The 27,019-nt window shown below is 48.1% G+C and overlaps 1 protein-coding gene across 4 annotated transcripts in view; it reads left to right on the forward strand.

The window, feature by feature from the left end:
- The window catches only part of TPX2 (TPX2 microtubule nucleation factor), a 39,113-nt gene extending 12,863 nt beyond the window's left edge, over window positions 1–26,250 (forward strand). Inside the window, exons 2-18 of one of the 4 annotated variants that reach the window (XM_084854538.1) lie at window positions 3,113–3,170; window positions 3,293–3,447; window positions 4,939–5,058; window positions 6,155–6,287; window positions 8,614–8,742; window positions 10,370–10,462; window positions 10,779–10,912; window positions 12,477–12,631; window positions 13,382–13,553; window positions 14,727–14,880; window positions 15,441–15,660; window positions 16,667–16,771; window positions 17,276–17,452; window positions 21,421–21,567; window positions 22,784–22,895; window positions 24,265–24,431; window positions 25,548–26,238. In XM_084854538.1, coding sequence (XP_084710664.1) covers window positions 3,351–3,447; window positions 4,939–5,058; window positions 6,155–6,287; window positions 8,614–8,742; window positions 10,370–10,462; window positions 10,779–10,912; window positions 12,477–12,631; window positions 13,382–13,553; window positions 14,727–14,880; window positions 15,441–15,660; window positions 16,667–16,771; window positions 17,276–17,452; window positions 21,421–21,567; window positions 22,784–22,895; window positions 24,265–24,431; window positions 25,548–25,658 — 2,226 coding nt within the window. In that variant the 5' untranslated portion in view covers window positions 3,113–3,170; window positions 3,293–3,350 and the 3' untranslated portion in view covers window positions 25,659–26,238. Of the gene's footprint in view, window positions 1–3,112; window positions 3,171–3,292; window positions 3,448–4,938; window positions 5,059–6,154; window positions 6,288–8,606; window positions 8,743–10,369; window positions 10,463–10,778; window positions 10,913–12,476; window positions 12,632–13,381; window positions 13,554–14,726; window positions 14,881–15,440; window positions 15,661–16,666; window positions 16,772–17,275; window positions 17,453–21,420; window positions 21,568–22,783; window positions 22,896–24,264; window positions 24,432–25,547 lie in introns of those variants that run through there. The other 3 variants (XM_084854537.1, XM_084854539.1, XM_084854540.1) reach the window with 3 other exon arrangements.
- The last annotated feature ends 769 nt before the right edge of the window (window positions 26,251–27,019 follow it).

The raw sequence follows: 27,019 nt of genomic DNA on the forward strand, positions 1-27,019 counted from the left end.
CTGGCCTGGCCTGGCGCCTTCAGTTGCAGTTGGCGAGTTTTGGAGGAGATGGTCAGGGGCAGTGGATGAGCTGAATTTGGCATGGGTGGAGGGAGGAGCCACCTGGCAGGCTTGGCCTGGCCTAAGGCAGCCTTCCCCAACCAGGTATCCTGCAGATGGTTTAGACTACAGTTCCCATCATCCAGACTATTGGCCGTGCTGGATGGTGCCAGTGAACATGGTAGTCCCAAAACATCTGGTGGTCATCATGTCGGAAAGGCTGGCCTGAGGTCTTCAGTTCATAACTATTGGTTCTGGTAAGAATATTTCTCAATTAAGGGAACACTTGGCATGTGGGCATAGCCCCTTAACGGTGTCCAAAAGGCTGACATTGTGTTGTCCTCGCAACAACCCTGTAAGCTAGGCTGTTATTCCCACTGGAGATAGAGGGGTGGAATGTTGAGCTATTTTGGCTTCCCTAAGGCTACCTGGGGTGAGTTCTTGGCAGAGGTGAAGGCTGAACTTGATGCAGTCTGTTTTGTAGCGTGGCCTTAACTGCAACATAGCCTGAGTTGACAAAAGACTACAGTTTCTCTAGCGCAGTCCTACAACCCGAACTGGATCCCTAATTGCAGACCACACCCAAGGTCTGAGGGGTTGACCCAGTAGCCTTCAACATACGCTCCAGTGGTAAGCCTGCTGCTGCTGCCCCACATGTGACCCCCTCCCTTTCCTCCCCCCCGGAAGTGGCCTGGCAACCAACCCTTTCCATGGGGGGATTCCCTTCATGGGCCCCCAGCGAATGTGTTGCTCTGGCTCCAGCTGCCTCTCTGCCTCCGGATGACGAAAGGCCCGTTGCTGCTCCATCTCGGAGTAGGGGCCGGGGCAGCAGGCCTTGCGTTCAGCCTTCTCTGACATGCGATGCCGCCCCGCCTCCTTGGCAGCTTGGCTTGTTGGGCCGAGTGGGCGAAAAGGACGTCAGTGACGCACTTCAGGTTTTTTTTGAGTTAGTAGTGTTGACAGAAACATGATCCTGATCAACGGGGTTAAGAAGGGATCTGATTCCAGCCAGGCTCTGGAGCTCTGTTGCCCTAGTTTGGGGCTGTCACTTTCCCCCTCCACTGGGCAACTTGATTTCTGTCCCAACTTCTCTTCAGCCCTAGGAAGCTTCTTTTTCTTGTGGCAGAGCCCCCGCTCTGCCTCTCTGGCCAGTTCATGTGCTCAGAGGCTTCTATCTCCTCTAGTATGCGGCAGCCTTCCATGACTTGGCAAGGGGAGGCTGAGGGCTATAAATTAGGGTGGCACCTGCTAATGGTGCTGTAATTTATATCTGGGCAGGCTTCCCGCCTGTGAGCGAAGCCAGCTTAGTAAAAGCCCATAAACCGGCAGTAATCCTGCTGTAGGCCTCAGCTGACGGAGGAGGCCATGCACTCAGCCTCTGCCTCCAGCGAAGCCACTGCTTCGAGCCCACCGACTTTGCTCAAGCCGACGGCTTTTGTGGGGGTTCTGGCTGCTGCAGTGTGCCAGTACCAGGGATGTGGGTTTCCCAGAAAATTTTGAATTGGGAAATCTTCCATTGGATCATTTGCACAGGGAAAATTTCAGTTTACATTGGAAAATGTTCTCATGCCCTAGAGCAGGGCTGGGCAGCTTGTAGCCTACAACTCCCATCATCCTTTGCCATTGGCTATGCTGGCTGCTGCTGGCCAATTTTTTGTCCCCAGTACACCACAAATATTTGACCTGATGTGCTTGAGGGGGGGAATTAAAGGACACTTCACAGGATTGGAATTATTTTTAATATTGTATTTTAAATGTGATTTTAATATTTAATATTTTAGTTATTTAAAATAAATGTATTTACCTTTTTATTTTCCCAAGCATTTTTAGCATTCCAGTTTTTTAGCTCTGCTATCTTAAATCTGGTATTGTGTTTTAAGTATCTGCACTGCTGCTAGGTTTTACTCTGGTTGTATTTTTATTCTGTAGCTTTAATCTTTTATATTTTGTATTGTATTTTCTGTTCTATTTTTGTGGTTTTCATTTTGTGAACTGATCAGAGAGCTTTGGCAATTGGGTGGTATGAAAATTGAATAAATATGTTTGTCAACCACCTGGGGATTTTATCATATTTAGCAGTACATAAGTATAGCAAATAAGTAAACAGAATAAATACAATTTAAATGTTATATTATATAGAATCTTTTATTGGAATACCTGTAAAAATGTAAAGACAATAGCATGTACTTCCCTTTGGTTGCATTTAAGAAGAAAACAAAGGTACTGAAAACTGTTGACACACCAAGTTAATTTTAGCAACCCAAAGAACTGGGCACAATATGCTGACAAACATTCATCTATTTCATTTCTCTTCTGCTAAGATTGCTGAGGCATCTTCAGTTTTGCTTTCCCTGTTTTTTAGTTCCATTTCAGTCTGAGATATATATATGTTTCAATGTCATATATGCATTCTCTCACATACTTGCTAGCGATAATCACCTGAAAAATGTTAATTACAATGTTGAAACTGCCAAGCTTGCCTAATAGTGTATTTGCAATTGGCATACTTCATGTTACTGAAGAAATGGAAATTTTTCGACAGGAAAACTAAAGCACTGAAAGGTTTTCCAGCTGTAATACCATGGAACAGCAGCCTGGAGATCCAGTACATACTGGAGATACTAATGCAGACACACAAATCCAGTGCGTTAACAGGGTTCGCTTCATCAAGAGATGCTTCAGGCTTATGAACACAAGAAAAGCCCTGCTGGATCAGACCAAGGGTCCATCCAGTCCAGCATTCTGTTCACACAGTGGCCAACCAGCTGTTCAACAGGAAACCACTAGCAGGACACGAGTGCAACAGCACCCTCCTGCCCATGTTCCCCAGTATGCAGGGCCTTCTAGAACTTCATGGTTCTTGAAAGCCCTGTGGAGTTACCCATGCCGCAGATGGCGGCAGAGGAGAGGTCCTGTAAAGGGCAGGTGGGCTATGGGAGGCTGTAGAAAGGGGTCTTGAAGTGTGACTTGTGGAACGTCATGGTGGTCTTCCATGTTTCTCCTCCTGGCTCTAAGTTACCCAGTGTTGAGTACTTCAGGGCTCAAACTTCCGTCTTGGTCTCTTCTCTCGCAGTGCTTTTGGTTACAAAGTACTCCAGTTGAGGTAGTCTTGGAAGTGGACCTAGGATAAGGTAACAATCCCATCTGAACCATGGATCATTGGCTGGCTTTGCCAGAGCTGAGGGAGGTGAATAAGCTACCATTTGTGGGTTATTTGACAGGTTATAAATGCTGTATAAATCTTGCTCCGCAGGTGTCTGCTCCAAAGCTGCTAGAAAAGGACCTGCTGCAGCAGAGGAGGAGGAGGTAAAATGTCTCAGGAGACATATTCTTATGATGTCCCAGATACATGTATAAACTTCCAGGACATGAATGAGGATGTGACGATTGGTGTTGATGCTTGGTTTGGTGAGTATCTAGAGTACCCTTCTCTCTGTCAGGTTAAGATGAGGAGCTGTTTCTCGGGGGGAGGGGGTTGCCATACTGTTGGCCAGGTGGCTTCACAGGCTTGGGTGCCTGTTCTCTGGTAAACATTTCCAACATACAGTATGGTGTTCAGGAGATGTAATGGAGCACTAGAAAAGCAACCCCGGCCACATACATTAGCTGCTGTCAGAAATGCCTGTGAAAAACGGTGCTGGCCCAACCACCCTTGCTACAGGTGCTACTCTGGCAACTGCAGGGGCCTGAGCTCTTGGTCTTCATTGGTTATGGTCGGAGTCTTGGAGGCTGTTAGTAGTAGCAGAGCAGCAGCTCCAGGTCTGTCAACTTCCAGGCCCTTCAGAATATTCACAGGCCTCCACACAGACCCATTAAGAAGGAACATCCAAATGTCTGTTGCGTCTGTTTTGCAGATGTGTAAGTCTTGGGTATAAATATCTGAAAGACAACTGAAAGGGGCTGTTCTGTACCCTGCTTTAATAATGCATCCTGTCATACTAAATATGTAAGATTTCCACCATGTTACATGTAAGGGCAAGATATAAATCAAATACATTAAAACAGATGTGCTTTTTTTTTTTTTTAAGTCTCTCTGTGGAAGGTTATGATCTGATCTCTGAGTGTGAACTTTTTAAAACAGACACAAGAAACTGCAAATGTAATCAGAGCAGTGACTAGGTAGGAAGGGGAGATCAGCCTTTTCCCCAGTCTCAGTTGCCCTGTCCCAAAGCTGTCATTATCTCTTCAAGGATCCTTTATGGGGTGGGTAGGTATTTGGTGTTTCTGTCTTTTTGAAAACGTTAGCAAAAGGTAGTTAGACGGTCTCCTGCCTTGCATGTGGACTTTGGATCCAGACTCTTGTGATTCTGTGCAGGTAATTGGCACACCTGGTCAGTGAGGAGGGTGTGGGATGCCAGAGACCCTCCCAAGAGGCTTGGGGTGCTGCCCTGAACACTAGCGTTTCAGATGCTGCCAGCCTGCTGTGCTGTGCGCTCTGACCACCCACAGAGGTTCTGCTGCCTTGGCTCCACCTGGGGATGAGTGCGCCGATATCTGATCAGCCAGCTTTGAGACACCACAGGAAAAGAGAGAGACTTTCTCCACACCACATCTGGGAACTGTGAGCTTTGATCAGCAGACATGACTGCTCTCAAGCCTAGTAAATGCTTTTTCCTGTGTTCTTCCTCACAGGATTTTATCTCTCCCTTCTCTAAGCTCTCAGTTATTTAGGAAAGGGACTTGGGGCATAGCTTCTTGCAGGGGGCCCAGAAGGGTTATCCAGCCACTGGTTCTTCACACTTTCTGACTCCTCAGTTTCCTCGCAGGTGAAAAAGGAGATGCTCCAGAGGTCTTCTTCACACTCACCTGGCTCTCAGACAGGGAAAGGGCAAGTGATGTGCCTACCTGGTAGCACTGGGAGGTGCATTCAGCTTATGAGGTTGTTGCTGATTCTTGCAGATGTCAAAGCTTCCCTTTTGAATACCCCAAGAGAAGAGCCAGCAACGGGCTTCCTGCAGAAAGCATCAGCATCGAGGGCTAACATCCCACGTGCCGTTGTCTCTCCAATGGTGAAATCTAGTAAGTTGCAACGGTATTTTGTGAAGTAACAGGGGCAAAGAGAGGGTATACATAGAGTGTTAGTCCAGCAGTGACCTGTGAACTTGTCCAGTTGGGTCTTGGCTCTCTTCAGCTCTGGCAGTGTCTCTGCAGGCCCAGGCAACAGCCCAGCTTGAGACCTGAGTAATTTATCCCCATGCCATTGTGTTCTGTTTCCTCCATACCAGATTCATAGCAAGTTTAATGTGACCCAGGGTTCAGTTGCACCGGAGGGAAAGGGTGAAGCTCAGTCTCTCTCTGTGCTACTTGACTACCTGAGGGGAGCATATACCCCCACACCTCCTGCCACCTGGTAGGTCCTTGGGTATGGTCCCGAGGCATGTGACCTAATCCACTAATTTGTCATCTGTTCTCCCAGTTTAGAGAGGACTCTTCGGAGCGCATTGCAGTCTGCTTGGGTTTTCACCATTATGAATATTTTGGGGTCCTCTGCAAACTTGGCTGCCTCCTTACTTGCCGCTGACTCCAGATAACTTCTGTACAAGTTAAACAGCACACATCCCAATAGAGGCATGTTAAGGCTGTGCATTGTCAGCTAGGGTTGAATGTACCTAAAGGAGGCCTTATTAAGTGGCCCATAACCATGCTGGACGCACCAAGTGCGGGAGGTGCAGGTTCTCAGATATGATCAGTGCAGGTTCTCAGATATGATCAGTGCAGGTTCTCAGATATGATCAGTGCAGGTTCTCAGATACGATCGGATGAACTACAACCCCAAATACACAAGTGAATTCTTTCCAGCCGAAGCTAGCACAGGATCTATTTCCTTCTCACTGTGCTCATCTCTTCATCTGTGCTGGGAGCTTCAAGTTCATGACCTCACTTCCGGATGACAACCTCAAGACTTGTCTGGTTTTGGTGGTAGCTGCGTGGCAGGTTCCTTCTCTGCCAGGTGGGTTACAGAGCTAACCCACAATGCCTTGCTGCAGGGTTTTGTGTGGCTGACTATTGGGGTCTTCTGTTTTATTGCATAAGCTGTTAGCTGGTGTGAGACCCTGAAGAGGAGAAGGCAAGATATCAATCTTGAAAAATACAGTTGAGGTATCTTTAACTTTAGGTGAGAATCACAGTGAAAATGTAGAAGTGGAAGTGGCAAATGGGGTGCCACCAAATGTGGTTGGCTCCATGGCAGAATGGCATGGCACATCCAATGAGGCGTCGGGATCAGCACCCTCAAGGGCCCCAGGAAGGTAAGAATGCTAATCTCAAAATTGGTCCACCTTCCAGCAGGACCTGTGTTGATGCAGCTGGCAAGCTATGACCTAGACTGTGGCTGCCTTGATGACCTAATCTTCCCACAATTGCTCCTCCTCCTGTTTTCTCAGGAAATGTCCTGATGAGACTTTCCAGCTGGCCTATAAACCCTGCTCCCCTTGCCCTTGCTTCTCAGTTGCTTGCCCATGGACTCGGTTCTGGGTTTGTAATTCTGATCAGTTGCAAAACTGTCCAAATGGAAATAAATACAAGTTGTAGTTTTGCACTGCACTGCACCTTCCTGCCCAAGGGTATCCAAAGTGGGCTTGTTCTCAGGCTAGCTGATATAGTGGCGGTGGTAGCACTCATGAGAAGCCTATCATCTCACTTTATGAATTCACAAAGTGCTATCCCAGAATTGCAGAGAATTCAGGCATATTGGTAATCAGCATTCTGCTTGTTACCGATAAGCCAGAATTCTCTGCAATTCTGATGCAGCATTTTGTGCGAATGAGGTCACTGAATTCATAAAGGGAGTGAGGTTCTAGTCCTCATGAATGATGAGAGTTTTCAGTATGGCTGTAATTCCCTAATTCTGAAGTCAGATTGCCTGTGAGAACTTTCAATGCAAATGATGGGGGGGGGGCATCTTTCCAGGGTACAATTCAGCGCTGAAACGTTAAGGAGGACACCAACTTTTTTTTTTTTCCCATTACCCCAACAAAACACATGTTGAGAAGGTCTAGGTTTGCAGGTGAGGATGGAAAGCTTTCCCATGAAAGGTGCCTTCTTGCAAAGAGATGCTTTCATTTCTAAGCATCTGCTCTGCAAAAATAAGCCTTTGACTGGGTTTGGATGATTGAGCTGGGAGAAGAAGCCATTGTGGCTGCCCCTGCTGCCCCCGGGCATGCTGCACATGTGACTGCCAGCTCCAGAAGCTGGAGCTAACACAGAACGCAGCACCTCAGCTGTTTTGGGGAGCTGCCCCTTTTCAGCTTGCATCTCCTTTGCTGGGGGGAACTGCACTGGCTGCCAATTCGCTACTGGGCCAGGTTTAAGGTTTTGATACTAGTGTATGAAGCCCTAAACAACTTGGGACCAAGATCCCTGAGAGAGTGCCTTCTCCTCTATCAACCTGCCTGGTCATTGGAGGGCATGCGCCTTGTGGTTCCACATGGACTTATGGCCCGACTGGAGTCCACCAGGGGAAGAGCCTTCAGTGTGGTGGTCCCCTTTCTTTCAAACTCCCTGCCTCTGAAGGTCAGGCAGGCACCAGCACTGTGTTGCATCCAGTGCCTCCTGAAAACAGTTGTGTTCCAGGAAGAATTCCTTAAAAGAACAGCCACGGTTTTTGTTGGCATTTTGTTTTTAACAATTTTAATATGGTGTTTTAATCTTTTATCTTCTTTGCCGTTGTACTTCTTGTGCTCACCACTCCGGAATCTGTTTGGATGGGCAGCAGTATACAAATGTTGTAAATAAATAAAAATAATTCTCCACGATACAGCGTGGGTTGGTGTGTTGTCCGAACGCAGTGTGTGGCGTGGTGAGGGTGGTCTTGTACCCACACTACAACCCACAACTTGTAGTAGGACTTGCATAGGGGCAGGGGGAGAACCCATGACAGCTTCTTTCCCCGATGCGGTCATCTGCACACCCCTTTTGTCATGCAATGTGTGGATAGGCCTAGTTTGTGTCGTATTTCAAAGCCAGAAGGATTAAAATCAGTTTATGGAGAATTGGAGTAAGTAAGCTGTTTCCTGAATCGCTGTTTCCCATGCTTTGCATCACCAACTGGATGCCCACCCTCCACAACCAAATTATTTGCTGTTGTCATAAGGACATAAGAGCCATCCTTGGTCAGACCCAAGGCCTCTCTAGTCAAGCTTTCTGTTCCCACAGTGGCCAGCAAGCTACTGGTGTGGGAAGCCCGAAAGAAGGACATGAGTTCAATAACATCTTCCTGCTCATGTTCCCCAGCGACTGGAAAGGCATGCTGCCTCTGATCCTGGAGGTAATAAATATATAGCCATCGTGGCTAGTAGCCATTGGTAGCTTTATCCTCCATGCCTTTGCTGGGTGCTTGAGCATGCAATGCTTTGTCTCAAAGGGGTGCAAAATCTCTGGATGTCACTTCCCTGGAATCAAAGTTCCAATGTTCACTGGCCATCATAGTGTCGCATTCTTTACCTGTTGGTCAGAAGTGGCTCTATATCTTTGCAGGAGGTGGACTTTGTTGGTAGCCTTGAGTCCATGTCTCTTCCCCTTTAATTCCATCCAGTGGCTTCAGCGCATAAGCTGATCTTTTCTCCGCCTCCGTAGGGTGGCAAGAAGGCTCTCGGCTCGGCGAAAGAGTGCCCAGCGTAGACTCATGGCCAAAAGCCAAGCAGAGAGATGTGCTGCCACCTTGGCCAGCAAGCAAGAGCCACCTCCTCCCAAGAAACAGAAAATGTAAGTCTGACACATTGTTGGTGGGAGTGGCACAAGTTTCAATCAGCTGGTGGTAATCGTACCGCCACCTTGTTCAGGCCCTCTTCAAGTACAAAGCTTGGAGTGTTCAGATATGTCAGATCCGAGTCCAAATCCTCCAGGAACTTGCCCTGCACAGGCCTCATTGAAACAGCTGTGCAAGGATTGAGGTGTTGGGACCTGGGGTGTGCTGTGGTTCTGTCCAAGCACAGGATGTGGTGATGGCCATAGAACGCAGCTCCTGGAGAACCTCGGCAGTCTGTGTACTTTTTTTTAGTAACCTCTTAACCTTCAAGGCTGCACATGTGTGGAAAATGCCTGAATTATCGGAAACAAGATTTGAATAAGGTTTCTCATGACTGGGGGCAGAGGCTCAGTGCTTAACATGCCCCGTCCTTTAATTAGCAGGAAAATGCAGCAAATTGACAAGCTGAATTCTGCAAACTGAGTAAAACCTGTGGTTACCTTGATGCAGTCATGCGGCAGCACCTGTAGAGTACACGGCCCTCCCTGAAAAATGCCTGTCCCGCATGGTTATGGGAAGGAGCTGGCAGTGTCTAGGAAAGGTCAGAATCAGCTAGAACCTGACCCGTTCCTCCTTCCCCCGTCCCTGCCCAGCAGCCAGTCCCCTAATTACTGCTCAGCTGGTTATCTAATCTCTCTCCTGCCTTTACTTTTTTCTGTCACCCCATTTATTGGGGGACCTAAAAGGATCACCCTGTGAATTCTTGGAGTTGCAATTGTTCTGGAAACACCAGCTCCCCCAACCTGGTGTCCTCCAGATGTTGTCGAACAGCAACTCCCACAACCCTCAGCCAGCATGGCCTTTGGGGGAGGGGCCATGGCTCAGTGGCAGAGCCCCTGCTTTGCATGCGGAAGGTCCCGGGTTCAGTCCTTGACATCTCCTGGCAGAGCTAGGAAAGAATCCAGCCTGAAACCTTGGAGAGCCCTTGCTGCCAGTCAGTGTCCACACTACTGGGCTGGATGGACCCAGGGTCTGACTCGGCACGAGGCAGTTTTCTGTGTTCCTACAACTGGAGGGTACCAGGCTGGGGAAGGCTGAAATGCTCTAAGCATTTGCCTGTTCTGACTGTAGAATTTAGTTGATGGCCAAGGTGTAGACAAGGAAGCACTTCTGATAGAGCTGTTTCCTCAGTGCAGCTGGAGCACAATCTGCTATGAAGTAGTGCTCCTTGTGCAGCCCAGTTCATCTCAGTGGGGCTTGTTCAGGAGAACCTCCCCAGCACATTGTGCCCCAAATCTGTTGCAGCAGATGAACATCTTTCCTCTTCTGGAGATGGGGTGGGGGTACCCTTGGGATGAGGGGATGCCCACGTTAGCAATAGCATGCTCAGGATAAGCATATGAGGAGATCATCGGCTCTGAACAGTCCTGTGCTGTTCCCTCTCCAGCTTTCCCAAGAAATCTAAGCCCTGCGCACCTGCCCGTGTGTGGAGGTAAGGTTAACTTTTTAGATTGCTTTTCAGCACTGGTGTTTGGGGCCCATTTGCACAATGGTGACAGCCAGGAAACTTGCACTTGAGAGGGACACAGTGGCTAGTCTGAGGCTAAGAGGCCTGATCTTGAACCCCTTCTCTCTCCCTTCCAGATCTAATAACCGGGAGAAGCTGGGTGAAATTTCCTTGAACAGAAATGTCTCGCCAGCGAAGGCCAAAGTGCCCATCACACCTGCAGCGCCAAAGTAAGTAGCTTGACATCAGTTGGCCCCTGTTCCCTAGGTTAATGAGAACAGCTTTAGCCTTATATTTTCTTACTTAGCAACATCCTCATGGTTCCGGCTCCTAGTTGCACCTGATGCAACTAGCAGAGGTCTGGCCCCTGGCACTCAGCCCACTCTAAAGTGTGCTTGGCTTCAAATAGGTTTGGGACCTGTTTTGTGCTGAGAGATGGGACATCTCTCATGTTGGCTCTTGTAGCTATGATTGTCCTTCTCCATATCGAAGCTGCTGTGTCTGCCCCACTTTTCTGTCTGAACAGTTTGGCACTCTTTATTTCAGGAAGAGGAATCCATCTATCAAGGGGAAGTCCACAGAGGAGTTGGAGCTAGAGAAAATGCAGCAACTGCAGCAAGAGGTGGCCGAATTGCGCAGGAAGAATGAGGAGTCTCTAAAAGCGGCCATTGCCGGACCAGGTGAACTTGGAAATAAGTGTTGTCAGTGCCTGGATAGTGGTTTACAAAGGTTTCTGCCAGCTCTATTGCTCTAATTTTTTTTGTTTTCAATTTGTACATCCCATCTCTCAGCATGCTGTGCCCGACCATACCCTTCCATACACGTATTCCCAAGGCAGCTTACAAAAGTATAATAAAACCAGGAAAAAATATAACTGCTAAGCCAACAAATATCCAGCAGCACATTTATTGATTGATTGATTTTATTGTACCCCTTAGCCAAAGTTCTCTGGGCAGCTTACAGGACCTTTCGTTAATGTCCCACCTTTACAAATGGTTTAAAAACACCAGAAGGGTTAAACATAGCATAACACGACCAAAGTTAAAAGCCTGGGGGGGAAAAATGGTTTTTGATGCTAAAAAGATAAATGTAGGCACCAGGCAAGCCTTTCTGGGGAGAGGATTCTAAGTGGGGCGCCCAGCTGAGGCCATCTCTCATGTTACCATTCGCCTCACTGCAGATGATGAGAAGGCCTCTGAAGAAGATGTTGGTGTATGAACAAGTTGATGGGGGTCCCTCTTCCCCCCTTCCCTCCCTCCCCAAGTCACCTTTTCCTGGTATATTGGCCATCCATGCATGTGCCTAACTAGGTTTGGCTGCTGCTAAATCTGCTTGACGTGAGTTATTCCTAGGAACCGACTCGTGATTATCATATGCACTGCCTCTCGCAGGCATCAGTCCCAGCCTCTGAAGACTGGGGTGGGCGCCATGGACCACTGGGAACAATTCTGAACTTGTGGCTTAGACAGGCCACCGAAAGTTGTGTAAGGTGTCTGGCCTGAACCTGTTGCCGGTTGGTTTCATTGGATGATTCCAAATTCTAGTGCTCCCTCTGTGAACTAAGTGAAAAGGGGAACCGCTTTACAGACCTCTCAAGTTGCTCGCCTACCCCTGGATGGCTCTTCTTCTCATTGTGGCTTATTTATAGAAGCACCTAAACTATGCTAGGCACTGTACATGCATAAAATGCACAGGTCTCTGCCCTTCAGCCTAACAATCGAGATACAAGCATGAGCCCCAGAGAGGAGACTTTGAGGAAGGACAATGAGAAAATGGATCGCCAAAACCCTTCCTCCGTAGGGAAGATGTTCCAGACCCTTGATCTCTTTAGTAACCTTCTCTGTTCCTTAAGCTGTACAGCGGTGAGCCATCTGGCAACTCGTTGAATGAGAATAGCACAGAAGCCCTGCTTAGCTGTGCATCTCCCATCTGCTGTGTTTGTAAACTTCCTCAGATTCAGTGGTGCTGTTGTCCTTCCCAGTCATGTCACTTTGGTTTGATGGTACCTAGAGCAAATTATCCTATGTCCTGAGGCTGGCTGGGAGTTGTGGACCAGGACCTCTGGAGGGCCCAGGTTGGAGGGAGCTCCTCTAGTCTGTTTGCAAGCCGCTTCATCTTGACTGGATGGAACATTCCTGCTTCAGCTTGAGTCAAATGGACAAACTGACTAGTCATCCTTGGAATGCTTCCTGAGTTCAGTGCTGCTTCCTGTCACATCTCGGATCCCTTTTTCTCCTCCATCAGGGCAACCTGTGAAGCTAGTGAGCCACATCACCAAGGCTGTGGACTTCCACTTCTGCACAGATGACAGGATTAAACAGCACGGGGAAAGCCAGCCTGGCACGGAATATAAGGAGGTGGATTTCACAGCTGTCCTACGGAGGCACCCACCATCTCCGGTGAGAGGGGAGCACACTGGCCTGAGAGCCTTCAGCTGGCAGTTGCGGCAATTCTAGCGGGGCTTTAAGCAGCAGACGAAGACGTTTGCAAGTCGCAAATTCTTTGAAGAGGGGATGCAGATTGCAAAGTAGGAGGGCCAGTCCTTTTGAAACGTGTGCTGGGCTTCGAAATGCATTGCCTTTGGTGGGATCCAGCATGGCTCTAATTAAGGTCAAAGACCCATCTAGTATATCAGTTGCTGGGGAACACAAGTGGGAGGGTGCTCTTGCATTCATGTCCTATTGTGGGCATCCCATAGGCACTTGGTTGGACACTGTGGGAGTAGAATCCTGGACCGTGTGTTTAAAAAAGGGGGGGGGGGCTGTTTGCATATGCAGGCCTCACCTGCTGCTGAAGCAGGTAATTACCCTCCAAGACCTGTTCTGCTCCAGTCTCTATTTATTTGATTTATTTACAAGTATTTATAAACGGCTTACATCTACAGATTTCAGAGTAGTGTACACAAATAATTAAAAAGCATAAAATATAAAACCAATACATGGAATTAATGTAGTCTTTTGAAGATGACCACACAGTACACTAAGATGCTTTAGGATTGAATAGACTTGCAAGCCAAGTAATTTTCATATCTAGCTGATGTGTCAACGCTGGGAGAAATGCTGTTTTTTCTAGTCCTGTTTTTCCAGTAAAGGTGCCGAAGCTTTTGGCTCTGCAGAAACAGCTCTGTTACTAGCCATATCTTCTTACAGGCTCGAGTGGCAAAGGGACCAACAATCCCAAAGCCCTTCAACTTATCCCAGGGCAACAAAAGGAAGATCGATGAAGTTGCCTCAGAGTATGTATCATTGGCTCAGCAGGTTCAGAACTTTCAGAAACGCACTCCCCCACGTTATCACCTGAGGAGCAGGAAGGAGGAGGAAGGTAAGACCACGCATGAGCTAGCTGGGAATCCCTTTGTGGTAGATGGAGGAACACCATTCACCCCATCCCTTCAGCTGGATCACGCTACTCGGGTGCAATTGCCCACTTACCTGCTCTCTGGGAGTTGCTACCTGTTAGGCTTTGGTACCACCCAACTGAGCCACCGGGAAGAGAGAACCATAGCTACTGTGCATTAAGATCAGGCCAGCTGCATTTCAGTCTTTCCAGTGGGGAACAATTTAGACTCGCAGGACACTCTGTCACTGCCATTGTGGAGCAAAGAAACTTCAAAGGGAAATTACAGCCAGAGACTTCTGACAGGTTTTAATCCTATTGCCGGAGGCTTGAATCCAGATAAAGGATTTGTATCACACTACGTGTGTTAATTGTTTTACCTAGTGACGGTGTTTGTTATCGCCAACAACTGCACTGTAAATGACCGCTGTTAATAATGTTATTGTCACTGTTGGCACTTTTTGCATTTAATTTCCTTTGAACCTCACTGTTTACAGTTCTCCCCCTGCCCCTCCACCAAATGTACCGTATATAAACCTGAAACTCTCCCTAATGCTCTGGGCATCTGATGAAGTGGGCTATAGTCCATGAAAGCGTCTGCCAGAATAAATTAGTTAGGCTGGCTGGGGCATGCTGAGAGTTGTAGGACTTTTTTGTGTCTAAACATACACAGGATTGCATCCTTAGTCTTAAAGGCAGCACAAGAATCTTTGTTGTTTTTACTTTTTGGTTGTGGCCTTGTGGGAGAGGTGGGGACTAGACAGTAGTAGTGAGTTGGAATTTATTTGTGAAGCTTCTCTAAATGCCTGAATCTGGAACAGGCATTCGCTTAACTTCTTTAGAAAAATGAAGGCTAGAAATCCAGCCACTTCCACTAGAATAAAGCGTGTAAATTTGCAGAATTTAGGATTGCCCCGAGGGGGGAGGATGAAGATGCCAGGCTTAAACTTCAAGAGGGGAAAGGTGGCTGGCTCTTGTGAGGGCTGAATACATGAGGGCTGCCTTCCTACCCTGCGTGCTTTCCGAACATTTTTAGCTATTAGGATTCTTTGCACTTATGAGAGCTAGCTACATGTACCTCTTCAATTTCTAAAAAAGATTCTCAGGCTTGTATACCACTGTCTGGGTCATGGATGTAGATGCTGTGCTTTTCTCCAGGGTCTTTTTCTGTAGGCGCAGCTCAAAGCAGGCCATTGAAGGCCAAGCTGACCAACCCAAAAACTCCCCACCTTGAAACCAAGAGCCGCTTGAGACCTATAACCTGCAAGAGCACCGCGGAGCTGGAGGCTGAGGAGATTGCCAAGCTCCAACAGTGAGTGGAACTCTTTGTCCAAAGGCCACATCTGAAGCACACCTGGCAGACTGAGGTTGAGCATGCTTGGCATGTCGAAGATGCCAGGTCCAATACCTGGCATCTCCAATGAAGGATCTCTGGTAGCAGGGCTGGGAAAGACCCGGAAGAGTTGCTGCCAGTTAAGAGTAGCCAACACTGGGCTAGATGGACCAGTGGTCTGGCTCGATATAAGGCAGCTTAGTGCAGCCACATAAATGTGATGGTGAAGCCTGTTGGCCCTCTTTCTGAGCAGGGGTGCAGAAGGGACCTTCGGGGTTACTCCAGCCTTTCTGCACCCACTACCATACCTGACATTTGTGTGGACCTGCAACATACACACAGCTTTGGCTTTTAGGTCTCTTCCGCAGTACAATTGACTGTGCTCAGGTAGCTTCCTCTGAGTGCTCCTCTGCCCAACCCCTGGTGTGGGGTCATGTCAGTTGGGGAGTGGATGGGTTAACATTCAACACCAAGTGTCGCAGAGCAGTCTTACCTGCTGGGCACTGGGGAGTCTCATTGTCTGTTCTATTGTTTGACAGGTACAAGTTCAGAGCTCAAGAACTCAACTACCGGATCCTGGAGGGTGGGCCGATCTTGCCCAAGAAGCCATCAGTGAAGGAGGTCACCAAGCCCATCGGCTTCAACTTGGAGCTAGAGAAGCGCATTCAGGAGCGTGAGAGCAAGAAGCCGCTGGAGGAGGAGGAGCGCTTTGAGTTCCATTCGAGGCCATGTCCAACCAAAATTCTGGAGGATGTGGTGGTAAGTCTTGCAACTGGCCTGTCTGCTGAAAGGGAAAATGGAAACGAGCCAGGTCTGCTATATAGCCCTTGTCAACATAGAACTACATATTAGTTTTACCCCTTCCCAAATTGGGTTAAGTCTGGCTTTCTAGTTGGGGTTTAATGCAATTGCTCAAGGCTTCACTGCCAGAGCAGAGCTGAAAAAACTAAGTTTCTACGGGATCATCCCCCTCTAGGATCCAGCTTCCGACATGCAATGTCCTTGCTGTGTCCTAGTTTCAGCTGGTGATTGATGAATGGGTAGTATTTCCCTTCTCACTTAGGTGCTCACCTCACCTGTCCACTGAATGGTTTACGTTGCTACTGCATCATAGACCTGGGTTCCCTTGCAAGCTTCCCTTGCAAGCTTCCCTTGCTTATCATGGGTTCTGGAATGAAGATGGCCTTAGAATTTATATAGCACTTCCAGGTGTTCAGAAATGACCTTTTAATCCTTACAACAGCCCTGCAATGTGGTTCAGTATTAACCCCATATTGCAGAAGGGAAGAGGGTGGCTTTCCTTAGTGAGTTTATGGCAGAGGTGAGATCTGAACCAAGGATGTTCAGGTTCATAGCTCAGTTTCTTGGCCACACTAGACTAGCTCTGGTCAGTCAGTAAGGGCATGGATGCTTCCTGAAAGACAGCGTGTCTGCCTACTACCAATTGCTCCCTGTAATGCACAACCCCAAAGAAGTGTTGGCCATGCTATTAGGGAGCGTTATCAAGCTGTAATGTTAACAGAACTCTCTCTTGGTCATGCCGGGGCTGTGGGGAATGATGAGGCTTTTATGCAGGGCATGCAAACTCTGCTGCCTAAGGTGTCTCTTGGGTCTCATCTTCAGCTAAAACTTGCTGTGTTTTCATTGGGTTCCCAGGAAAGGATTTAGAAGGAGGACTAGTTTTGAAATGTCTGGTATTGTGGTGCATTTGCAATATTCTCTGACAAATTGGGAAGCCTCACTGCAACCTATGTTGTCCGTGCAGGGCATTCCAGAGAAGAAGCTACTTCCTATCACAGTCCCCAAGTCCCCAGCCTTTGCCCTGAAGAACAGAGTTGGTGCCCTGGCTCGAGAGGAGGAGAAACACAAGGTGACTCTTATTTCTGTAGTGAGCATCAGCCGGCCTCCCTGGCGTTGCTTGACTGCAGGAGCTGGCCAAGGTGCGGTGGCACAGAGTGATGCAGGGTAGCGGCTAAATGACCATCTCGGCCCTTCTGCTAGAGCAGCCTTGCGAGCAGGCACTCTTCGTTTCGCACCAGGCCATTTCTGGACCACTGGCTAAGTCTGCTGGGCTGAAAATATCCAGGGGGTAGAGTGATTTTCTGGAGTCCTTCTTTGAATCGGCCTTGGGATTCCTGTTCTTGCCACAGTGAGCCTTCCCAAGGTGACAACCATTCCGCTGTCTCCCAGTCATTCATCTCATTTATCGTATTTCTATACTACCCCATAGCCGAAGCTCTCTGGGCAGTTTGCAACCTTAGGATTAAACCCTTCACGATGGGGGAGGGGGCTGGGGAGGAGGGCTGCAGGCCAGACCGTCTCCTTTCTTTGCTCCACTTCCCTAGTACATTTCTGATGCTGTTGTCTCCTCTAGGAAGAGGAAGTGGTCCCTGTGATTAAAGCCAAGCCAGTGCCTCACTTTGGGGTGCCCTTCAAGCCTAAGGCCGCAGAGCCAAGGCAAGTGGAGATGTGCCCTTTTTCCTTTGACTCCCGGGACAAAGAGAGGCGGCTCCAGAAAGAGAAGAAAATTGAAGATCTGCAGAAAGAAGAGGTGGGTGCAAAGAAAAGGCATCTGGCTTGGGGACATGTTCTTCTGATTGGGAGGCCACCCTCCTCATACATGTGGCCTGCTGCCCAAAATGAAAGGTGCTTCTTGCACAACTCACAGTAAAGGAGAAGGGGCAGTTGTTTATCTCCCAGGCTGTGTCAGATGTTGGTGGCTGATCACATTCTGCCAAGCTTCTAAAAAAGTTGCCTCTTATCCTCCAGTATTAGAGGCAGAACTCCTCTGTATACTAGTTGCTGGGGAGCATGGGCAGAATGGTGCTGTTGCACTCATGTCCTACTTGTGGACTTCCCACAGGCAGCTGGCCACTGTGTGAACAGAATGCTGGACTAGGTGGACCCTTGGTCTGATCCAGCATTGCTGCTTTTCGGTTCTTAAAGATGTCTTTGTCAAGGAAGGGAAGGGGTTCCTATCTGTGGCCCAGAGTTCATTGGGGAGACTCACTTCCACTGGCTTTCCATCTGCTTTGTATGCAGGTGCTAAAATAGCTGTGGGGAAGTGGTTGGCTTCTGATTCCTCCAGTCTTCCTAGCGGCTGGCTGTTGGTTTCAAAATATGAGGGGATAAATACGTGTTAGTCTGCATCTTGTCTCATATAAGAGGTTATCAACCCAGGCCAAGTCTGTTCTTCCCATCTGTCCATAATGAATAGTTACCTAGTTGCAACCCTCCGTCACTCACTCCATTCCAACTTAAGTATCTCCTCTCCCCCTGCCCCCTTCCTTCTTTAAAAGGGCATGCTAGCCCAAAGAATCCTTTGAGTCCTTGTTTGCTCAAGGATTCCAATGTAACATCTAGATGATTTTCATGTGAGTGCAATATACTGGCAAAGGATAATAATGACTTGCTCCAACAAATGGTTTTTGATATGCATTGGAATTATGTCTTACTCCTGATCTCTAATGTGTACTAACTCCTTTATATCATAGAATCATAGAATAGTAGGGTTGGAAGGGGCCTACAAGGCCATCGAGTCCAACCCTCTGCTCAATGCAGGAATCCAAGTCAGAGCGTCCCTGACAGACGGCTGTCCAGCCTCATCTTGAAGGCCTCCAGTGTGGGAGAGACCACCACCTCCCTGGGTCATTGGGTCCATTGTCGTATTGCTCTAACAGTCAGGACGTTTTTCCTGATGTTTAGCCAGAATCTGGCTTCCTGTCACTTGAGCCCATGATTCCGTGTCCTGCACTCTGGGAGGATCGAGAAGAGATCCTGGCCTTCCTGTCTGTGACAACCTTTCAAGGACTTGAAGAGTGCTATCCTATCTCCCCTCGGTCTTCTCTTCTCAAGGCTAAACATGCCCAGTTCTTTCAGTCTCTCCTCATAGGGCTTTGTTTCCAGTCCCCTGATCATCCTTGTTGCCCTCCTCTGAACCCTCTCCAGTTTGTCTGCATCCTTCTTAAAGTGTGGTGCCCAGAACTGGACACAGTACTCCAGATGAGGCCTAACCAGTGCTGAGTAGAGGGGAACTAGTACTTCCTGGGATTTGGAAGCTATGCTTCTATTAATGCAGCCCAAAAGAGCATTTGCCTTTTTTGCAGCCACATCACATTGTTGGCTCATATTCAGCTTGTGATGGACAACAGTTCCAAGATCTTTCTCGCTTGTAGTGTTGTTGAGCCACATATCCCCCATCTTGTCACTGTGCATTTGGTTTCTTTTTCCTAGGTGCAGAACTTGGCATTTATCCCTATTAATTGTCATTCTGTTGTTTTCTGCCCAGCGCTCCAGTCTATCCAGATCACTTCGAATTTTGTTTCTGTCTTCCAAAGTATTAGCTATCCTGCCCAATTTTGTGTCATCTGCAAATTTGATCAGCATTCCCTGCACCTCATTATCCAAGTCATTCATAAAAATGTTGAAGAGCACTGGGCCCAGGACTGAGCCCTACAGTACCCCACTCGTTATCTCTCCCCAGTTTGAGAAGGTCCCATTGATAAGCAGTCTTTGAGTCCGATTCTGTAGCCATCTGTAGATCCACCGGATCGTTGTTTCATCTAGCCCAGTTTGAGCTAGTTTGCTCATCAGGATATCATGGGGCACTTTGTCAAAAGCTTTGCTGAAGTCGAGGTATATGATGTCTACAGCATTCCCATGGTCTACAAGGGAGGTTACTTGATCAAAAAATGAGATCAGATTTATTTATTTATTTATTTATTGCGTTTATACCCCGCCTTTTTCCCTCTTGCAAGGAACCCAAGGCGGCTTACATTATCCTCCTCCATTTTATCCTCACAACAACAACCCTGTGAGGTAGGTTGGGCTGAGAGTGTGTGACTGGCCCAAAGTCACCCAGTGAGCTTCCATGGCCGAGTGGGGACTAGAACCCGGATCTCCCAGCTCCTAGTCCAACACTCTTGCCACTACACCACAGTGGCTCTCTCAGATTTGTCTGGCAGGACTTGTTTTTGACAAATCCATGTTGGCTTCGAGTAATCACGGCATTATTTTCAAGGTGCTTTCAGATGGATTGCTTTATCATCTGCTCCAGAATTTTCCCAGGGATTGATGTCAGACTGAGTGGTCTGTAGTTCCCAGGTTCCTCCTTTTTACCCTTTTTGAAGACAGGGACAACATGAGCCCTCCTCCAGTCATCTGGCACTTCCCCCGTCCTCCATGATTTCTCAAAGAGAATAGACAGTGGTTCTGAGAGTTCTTCTGCCAGTTCCTTTATTACTCTAGGATGCAGTTCATCTGGCCCTGGAGATTTGAACTCATTCAAAGTAATTAGGTGTTCCTTGACCATATGCCTGTCAATCTCAAGCTGCAATCCTGCCCCTTCAGCCTGTACTTCACCTTTGCCAAGGGGGGTCATAGACCTTCTTTTGGGAGAAGACTGAGCCAAAGTAGGAATTGAGCACCTCTGCCTTTCCTTTGTCATCTGTTATCATTTTGCCATCCTTATTTAATAGCTGAACAACCATTTCTTTCCTCTGCCTTTTACTATGCACGTAGCTGAAGAAAGCCTTTTTGTTGTTTTTAGCATCCCTCACTAACCTCAGCTCGTTCTCAGCTTTAGCCTTCCTGACGCCATCCCTGCAATTCTGTGCTACCTGCCTGTACTCTTCTTTTGTTACTTGGCCTTCTTTCCATTTCCTATATGTGTCCTTTTTTGTTTTCAGGTCATCCCTAAGCTTTTTATGAAGCCACATTGGCTTCTTCTGTTGTCTTCCACCTTTTCTTCTTGTTGGAGAAGAAAACAGGTAACATACAGGCAGTGATGAGGGTTTTCTGGAAAAATTTCCATGCAAATTAGCTTAATTTGCATAGGGCCATTTTGCATCAGGACATTTTCTGATGCCCTAAATAGTAATCTAATCTAGTATGTTTGTTTCATTTGTATTTAGTAAGCAAAGCTAAAGTACCCCATGTTAATTTTTGTCCCAAGTATTCGACCTAAAATACTTGAGGGTGAGGGTCAATTAAAGCACACAATGTGATTTAAATGTCATATTATGTAGAAAATTTTACAAAGGTACTGAAAACTATTAACATGCTAATTTAATTTTAGCAACCCAACGATCTGTGCATGATAGCCTAACAACCACTCATCTGTTTCAACAGACTTCAACTCTCCCCCACTGAGGTTGTTGGGACACCTTCAATTGTCCTGTCACTACTTATTAGTTCAATTTCTTGCTGAGATATACATGTATCCTCTCACAAACTTGCTACTAGGGATAATCACCTGACAAACATTAATTGCCACTTTGCCAAGCTTGCCTAATATTGAATCTGAAACTGCCAAGCTTGCCCAATATTACACTTGCAATTGGCATCCATTCGTTGTTAGTAGTGAACCTTTGAAATGGAAACATATCTGTGGAAAACTAAGTGATTTTCACCTTCTGGCTCCAGGTAGGTTTTGTCAGGTGTGTCCTCTTCACCACCTCCTTCAGCCTTCATTCCAGCCACTCTGCTAAGGCCTGTGCTGTGTTCCGTTTTTGTTGACAGGTGCCCAAATTCAAAGCGCACTCACTGCCTCAGTTTGCCCACGTCAGCCTGCCTGAGAAGAAGGTGAAGAGCCCCACCAAGCCGGAGCCCTTCCAACTGGCCGTCGATACACGAGGGGCTCTGAGGCATGAGATGTGGCAGCAGCAGGTGAGAGGGCTGGCCTGTGGAGCTCTGCGGCAGAAGCTGGAGGCCTGCTGGTACTTGTGGCAGCTCTCCCTCTTGTCCTGGAAGGGGAAGAGTCCAGAGCTCCTGCAGCTTCAAAGGCTGATCCTGCACACCCACCCTGTTTGGGATGCAAGGCTTCCGAGAGGCATCTTCCCATCAAGCTTTGCTGTGAGCCAAAGTGGCAGCAAATGCGTGTAGAGTCTCTTCTGACTCTGGTGGTTTTCCTTTTTTGCTTTAATGTGGGGCAAGATGTTCAGTTATTTCCCCTGGGGCTGTTTTTCAGATCCAAATTGCTCACTCATAAGGAGAGAAAGTACTGGGGTGGGTGGTCACCTCCCTTGAAGAAAAGAAGCAGAGGGGTGTGTGTGTGTGTGTGTTTTTAGAGATTAGCAAGCAAATGGCCTGCAGGAAAAGGATTAAGTGTGTACCCATGCCTGGTCAAACTGAGAAGCTCACCCCATGGCCAAAACTTCCCCCAGGCCTTTAATGTCCCCTGTGTTACAGTCACTAGGAAACCAGCTAGCAAAGCTCTTGACCTGTGGGGCCTGTGAAACCAGCCCTTCTTGTTGACTGGCTTGCAGCCCTGGAGACAGCTGTGTGAAATGGTCTCCTCTAGCATATAGCGAATGAGGGTTCAAACACCTCTTGCGGCACTGGGGGCTCTGTAATAGCACACTCACAGCGACCCTGTGAAACAGATCACTGCAGCCTTTGTATAAGTGGGGAAGTGAGCGTTAAGAGATCTCTTGCTCCCTCACTTATTACAGCATCAAACTCCCAAGTACAAAATATACATCCCTTTCATCACATCTGAGGGGTATACATATGCTAAACTCAGTGCATGCCCATTTAAAACAATACTTGGAAGTGGGTGGCTGGTCCCATCCTCAGCACTGTTAATAGGTGTTTTAAAGATGCATGTTATCATATATGCACACATGCGCCTTCACAGGGAGTGTATTTGTACTTGGGTACCAATGCGAAATGTCTGTTTAAATTGGCCCTTAGATAATATATGGCAGAGGTGAGGATTTGAACCCCGCTCTTCCAAAATCAAATCCAACCTTAAGGACGCTAGCCCACACTACCTTGCTTTTGCTGTACTGTCAGTATTTTTTGTGGCCTGTACTTACACTGGGAGGTTCCTCTTAAATCCCTCCCCCCCCACCACCACCTCCCTTCCTCACCCCCTGCACAGCTCAAGGAAGAGATGAAACGGCAGAAGGAAGCCGCCTCTTTCAAGGCTCAGCCCAGCACCGTGGTGCACCAGGAACCCTTTATGCCAAAGAAGGACAGCAAACTTCTTTCAGGTGAGGCTCTCTTGGCCAGCCCTAATGCCAACCCTGCATCCAGAGACGGGCGGCCTTGCAGAAGGCTTGCTAGCTGTATCTTCCGGAGGTGGGAGAGCTCCTTCTCTGCTGCCCTCGCCTGCTCTCATGCCGGCTGCATGGTCCCCTGGCTTTTGACTGAGTGTGAAGTTGGGACGGTGGAAGGAGCAGGCAAGGAGCAGCGATCTTGACAACGGCTTTCAGCCCTCCCTTCCTTTGTCTGCTCCTTGAGGGCAAAGGGCTTAGCTTACGGCTGCTCTTTAAAAGCCCCATCTTGGAATGAGCCCTTCCAAAGAGGAGATGAGCCCACTCTTCAGTTAAGCATTGTGTTCACCCCATAGCAGTTCATGCGAAATGCCTTTGCTTCCCACACACTGCAGTTCCAAGTAAAGCTGAAAAGGGTGTGGCACAGAAGGGTTGTTGGTGTGGTGATGTGCCTCTGTAAACAACCTTTGAGAATCCTGCCCCCAGGCAGCTCACATTCTGGGCCAAGAGGCTCCATTCTGTGCTCCGCACCAGTTATGGATGCTGGGCCTATTTGTGTAATTGAGTGCCTGCTAATCATGGAGAGGGGCAAGGACCTCTGCGGGGAACAGTGGGCCCACCCTCAGCCGCTGGAAAGTGCGCATGGTTTCTGAAACTTCAGGCATTGTCTGTGGATTTCTGTGTACATTGACAGCAGCAATCTTTTTTATTTATTTGTTTGTTTGTTTATTGCCTTTTTGTTTTAAGCAAGAGCTGATATTCTTGCAAAACTAGATTCTGAGCTCAGTACCGTAGGTGGTAGGGGTGGGGGGAGATCAGGTTAGTTTCTATGCTCCCGCAGAATTGGAGTAGACATGCAGCCCTGCTTATTAGGCATTGCTTAGTTGGTGGAGCGTGGACCACAAGTGACTTTACAGCCACGGCCTCAAAACTGATAGGGTTAGATTAGGGTCAGACGTGTGTGCACTGCAGTGGGGGGAGCGGTCCCCCCACATAATATCCAGTCCCTTTCAGGGAAGGCATCTGGCCTCAAAGCTGCTCTGCAGAGTTGCATGCAAAACTTGGCTTCTGCAACTGAAATTCCAGTTGGCCACTGTGGGAAGCAAGATAAAGGACTAAAAAGAACTTTGGTCTGATCCAGCCGGGCTGTTCTTATGTTATGAAAAAATCCTCTTGTTTGGTTTATGGAATTGTAATGTGAGAAGTTACCAAACCCTGCAGCTGTAGAATTTAAATTTCTTGTAGCAGTGTAGGCTGCTAGATTTCCTTGCACATTGCAATGTTGCCTGGGCGTGTTTTGCACGGCTGCTGCCGTCTTACTGCATTAGTGGTGTTTCTTCTCTCTAAACTCTTTCTGGTTCCACAGCTCCTGAAACGTTTGAGCTGGCCACGGAGCGGCGCGCTCGGGAGCGGCAGGAGTTTGAGAGTCGGCTGGCAGAGCTCGAAGCTGAGAAGGCGAGGCTCCAGGAGGCGGCACGGCGTGTTGAGGAGGAGCGCACGAAGGAGGAGCTGGCCAGGCTCAGAGAAGATCTGGTAAGTGAGATTAGGCTGAGAGACGTGAGCCCTGGTCATAAAAACCCAAAAGGCATGAAGCTGCTGTGTCTGAAATGATACCCATCCTTGCCTAAGAATGCAGACCTATCAGTAAACAGGTTTATCCCTGGTGTGTTAACCCTTGGTGGTAGCATTTCCAAGTTCTGTCTCTGGCACCTGGTTGTAGGATCTTTTCCCCTGCAGGGCTGGGGAAAAATGGTCTCTGCCCAAGACCCTGGAGAACAGCTGCTAGGCAGAGTAGACAAGACTCGTCCAGAAGGACTGTTGAGCTGACCCACTTTAAAGATACCTGTTGTCTTCCCTGTATCTCTCTCGGGGCACAGTCAGTCTTGAGCCTTGCTACTAGAGCTTCATGGGAAATGCCAGACTGAATCTGGAACTTCCTTCATGCAAAATATACATATTCTATTGCATTTAGCATCTCAAGCCAAACCACTGCAGTGGATTCCATGGGGTTCCCAGGCACACTCCCATTCAGGCATTGAAATCTGCTGAACTTGAGCATGGTTGAAGCCATGATGGATAAAGAGGGAACCTATGGCAGCCTTTCTCAGCCTGGTGCCTTCCAGATGTGCTGGGGCATGCTGGGAGTTTTAGTCCCCAACATCTGGAAGGCACTGGTTGGCGAAGTCTGGCCTATAGGGACCATAATCAGCCAGAGTCCCTCAGTGGTAGCTTTAGATACAAAGGTGCAGCCTGAATTATCTTCTCTGGGTCCTGACACTGCCACAGAACTGGAGCGATTGGGAGCATGGCTGTTACTGCCAGAAAAGTGGCTCCCTGTAGCCAGCCCCTTGAATAGCAGCTGGGAGATGGTGCTTCAGGTTTGGTAACTAGCTAGAGTTGAGAGTAATTGGGCCACTGCAGCCTCTTATTGTGTGAAGTTGTACAAGAGTCAGACCATGGTGTGTTGGGGCTCAGACCCCCACCTCTGCCTTGTACCCAGTCTTTGGAGGAGGTTCCTTGTCCTTTGCCACACCTCCTGTGGCAGCCAATTTGTGGTGGTGCCCAGGGCAGCTTCTCAAATTGCTACATGTGCCCGAGCTGAACCTATAATCCCAAAAGAGCTAGAACCTTCTTCCTTTCTCTTCCCAGGTGCACAAAGCCAACCCCATCCGCAAGTACCAGAATGTGGAGGTCAAGCCCAGCGAACAGCCTCTAACAGTACCAAAGTCCCCCAACTTCTCTGACCGATTTCAGCGTTGATGTGAGACTGCACGGAGCGAAGATCTGCCCATGTGCCCGAAGAAGAGAGGGAACTCTTCCTCTTTGCCCGTGGGCTGCTTCACTCAACTGGGATTGTTCATACAGACTTTTAAAAACTCCCACTTGATGGTTTTTGTTGTAGCTTAATTTTGTAAGGCAAAGGAGTAGACTTTGTTCCAACGTTTTGTCACTTTCAAAGCCTGTCTGCATTTTTTAGTGGCTCAGTCTTTTTCAGGTGAGCCTGTTTGTATGTACACCAATAAACTATTGTATACTTGAGCAAAATGAAATGTTACCACTCAGAAGGTTTGTCTCTGCTCCTTGGGAGGAGAGGTATCATTTTTCTGTCCCTTTCCTGAGTGTGAAACCTAACCCCCAAAACACTTCAGTATCCCCCCCCACCCCCGCCCTGTAAATAACATCTCTTGAGTTTGAACTGACAAGTGAAGAACTCTGGGTTTTTGTGTGGCCTTGGTCGGGATTCCCGTCCGTTTTGTGTTTCCTGGATGGGGTTCTTCTTAACTGCTGGTTCTGCATAGGGACCATGTTCTAAATAAACCTATGTAGTATTACATAAACGAAATGGAGTCAGGCTGATGTGTGTCTTGAGGGGCGGGGATGATGGGATTGGGATGTTAGTGGATAGTGATAGGAGAAGCCTTGGAGGTTTAGCACAGCTGTGGGATAGAGAGGGACCCAGAAGCCATTCTTGTGCTTGACTCTGCACCAGAGGAGTTAGGTTTCAGCCAGAAGCAGGCCATGAACTTTACACCTCAATACATACTCTTGATCACCTTCTCAAACAACGGGCTTGCATCCGCCTTGCAACTGCAGGGTGGTCTGGCTCACGTTGCCTCCTTGCTGTTCCCTTTGCCTGCTCAGTAGATCTGGACAACGGTGACCCTTCTAGGCTTCCCCTGCATCTCTAGGGCAGGTTCCTTCCCTTGGGTTAATTTTGCTGCAATGCCTGAGGCTGTGCTAGCCCTCCCTGCTCCACTGACAGAGCGATGGATCGATCCAACAGTGTAGCTTAATGTTTCCAGGCCCACTTCAGCCCCCGCAACACCCTCAGCTACCCTGGTACACAGTGTGGGTGAGTGGTTCAAGTGCCCACTTGCACGGCCCAGTTGGGGCATCCTATTGGTAGGGCTGGGAGCCCTCTGGATGAAAATTGTGCCAACTTGCGTTTTGCAAATTAAGGCTTACCTGGCCCTCATTTATGAATGCTTTGGCACTGTTTGATTTGCCCCCAAGATTTACATATTTAACTTAAGCTGTTTAAGATTATGTCCAGCTGGCTTTAAATGTAAATCATTGTGCACAGTACAGATTTGACAGGCATACCCATGGCACGGAGTTGC

The sequence above is a fragment of the Heloderma suspectum genome, chromosome 4 (assembly GCF_057233095.1).
Source record: "Heloderma suspectum isolate Gila_16-S chromosome 4, 16-S_ref, whole genome shotgun sequence".
NCBI lineage: Eukaryota > Metazoa > Chordata > Lepidosauria > Squamata > Helodermatidae > Heloderma > Heloderma suspectum.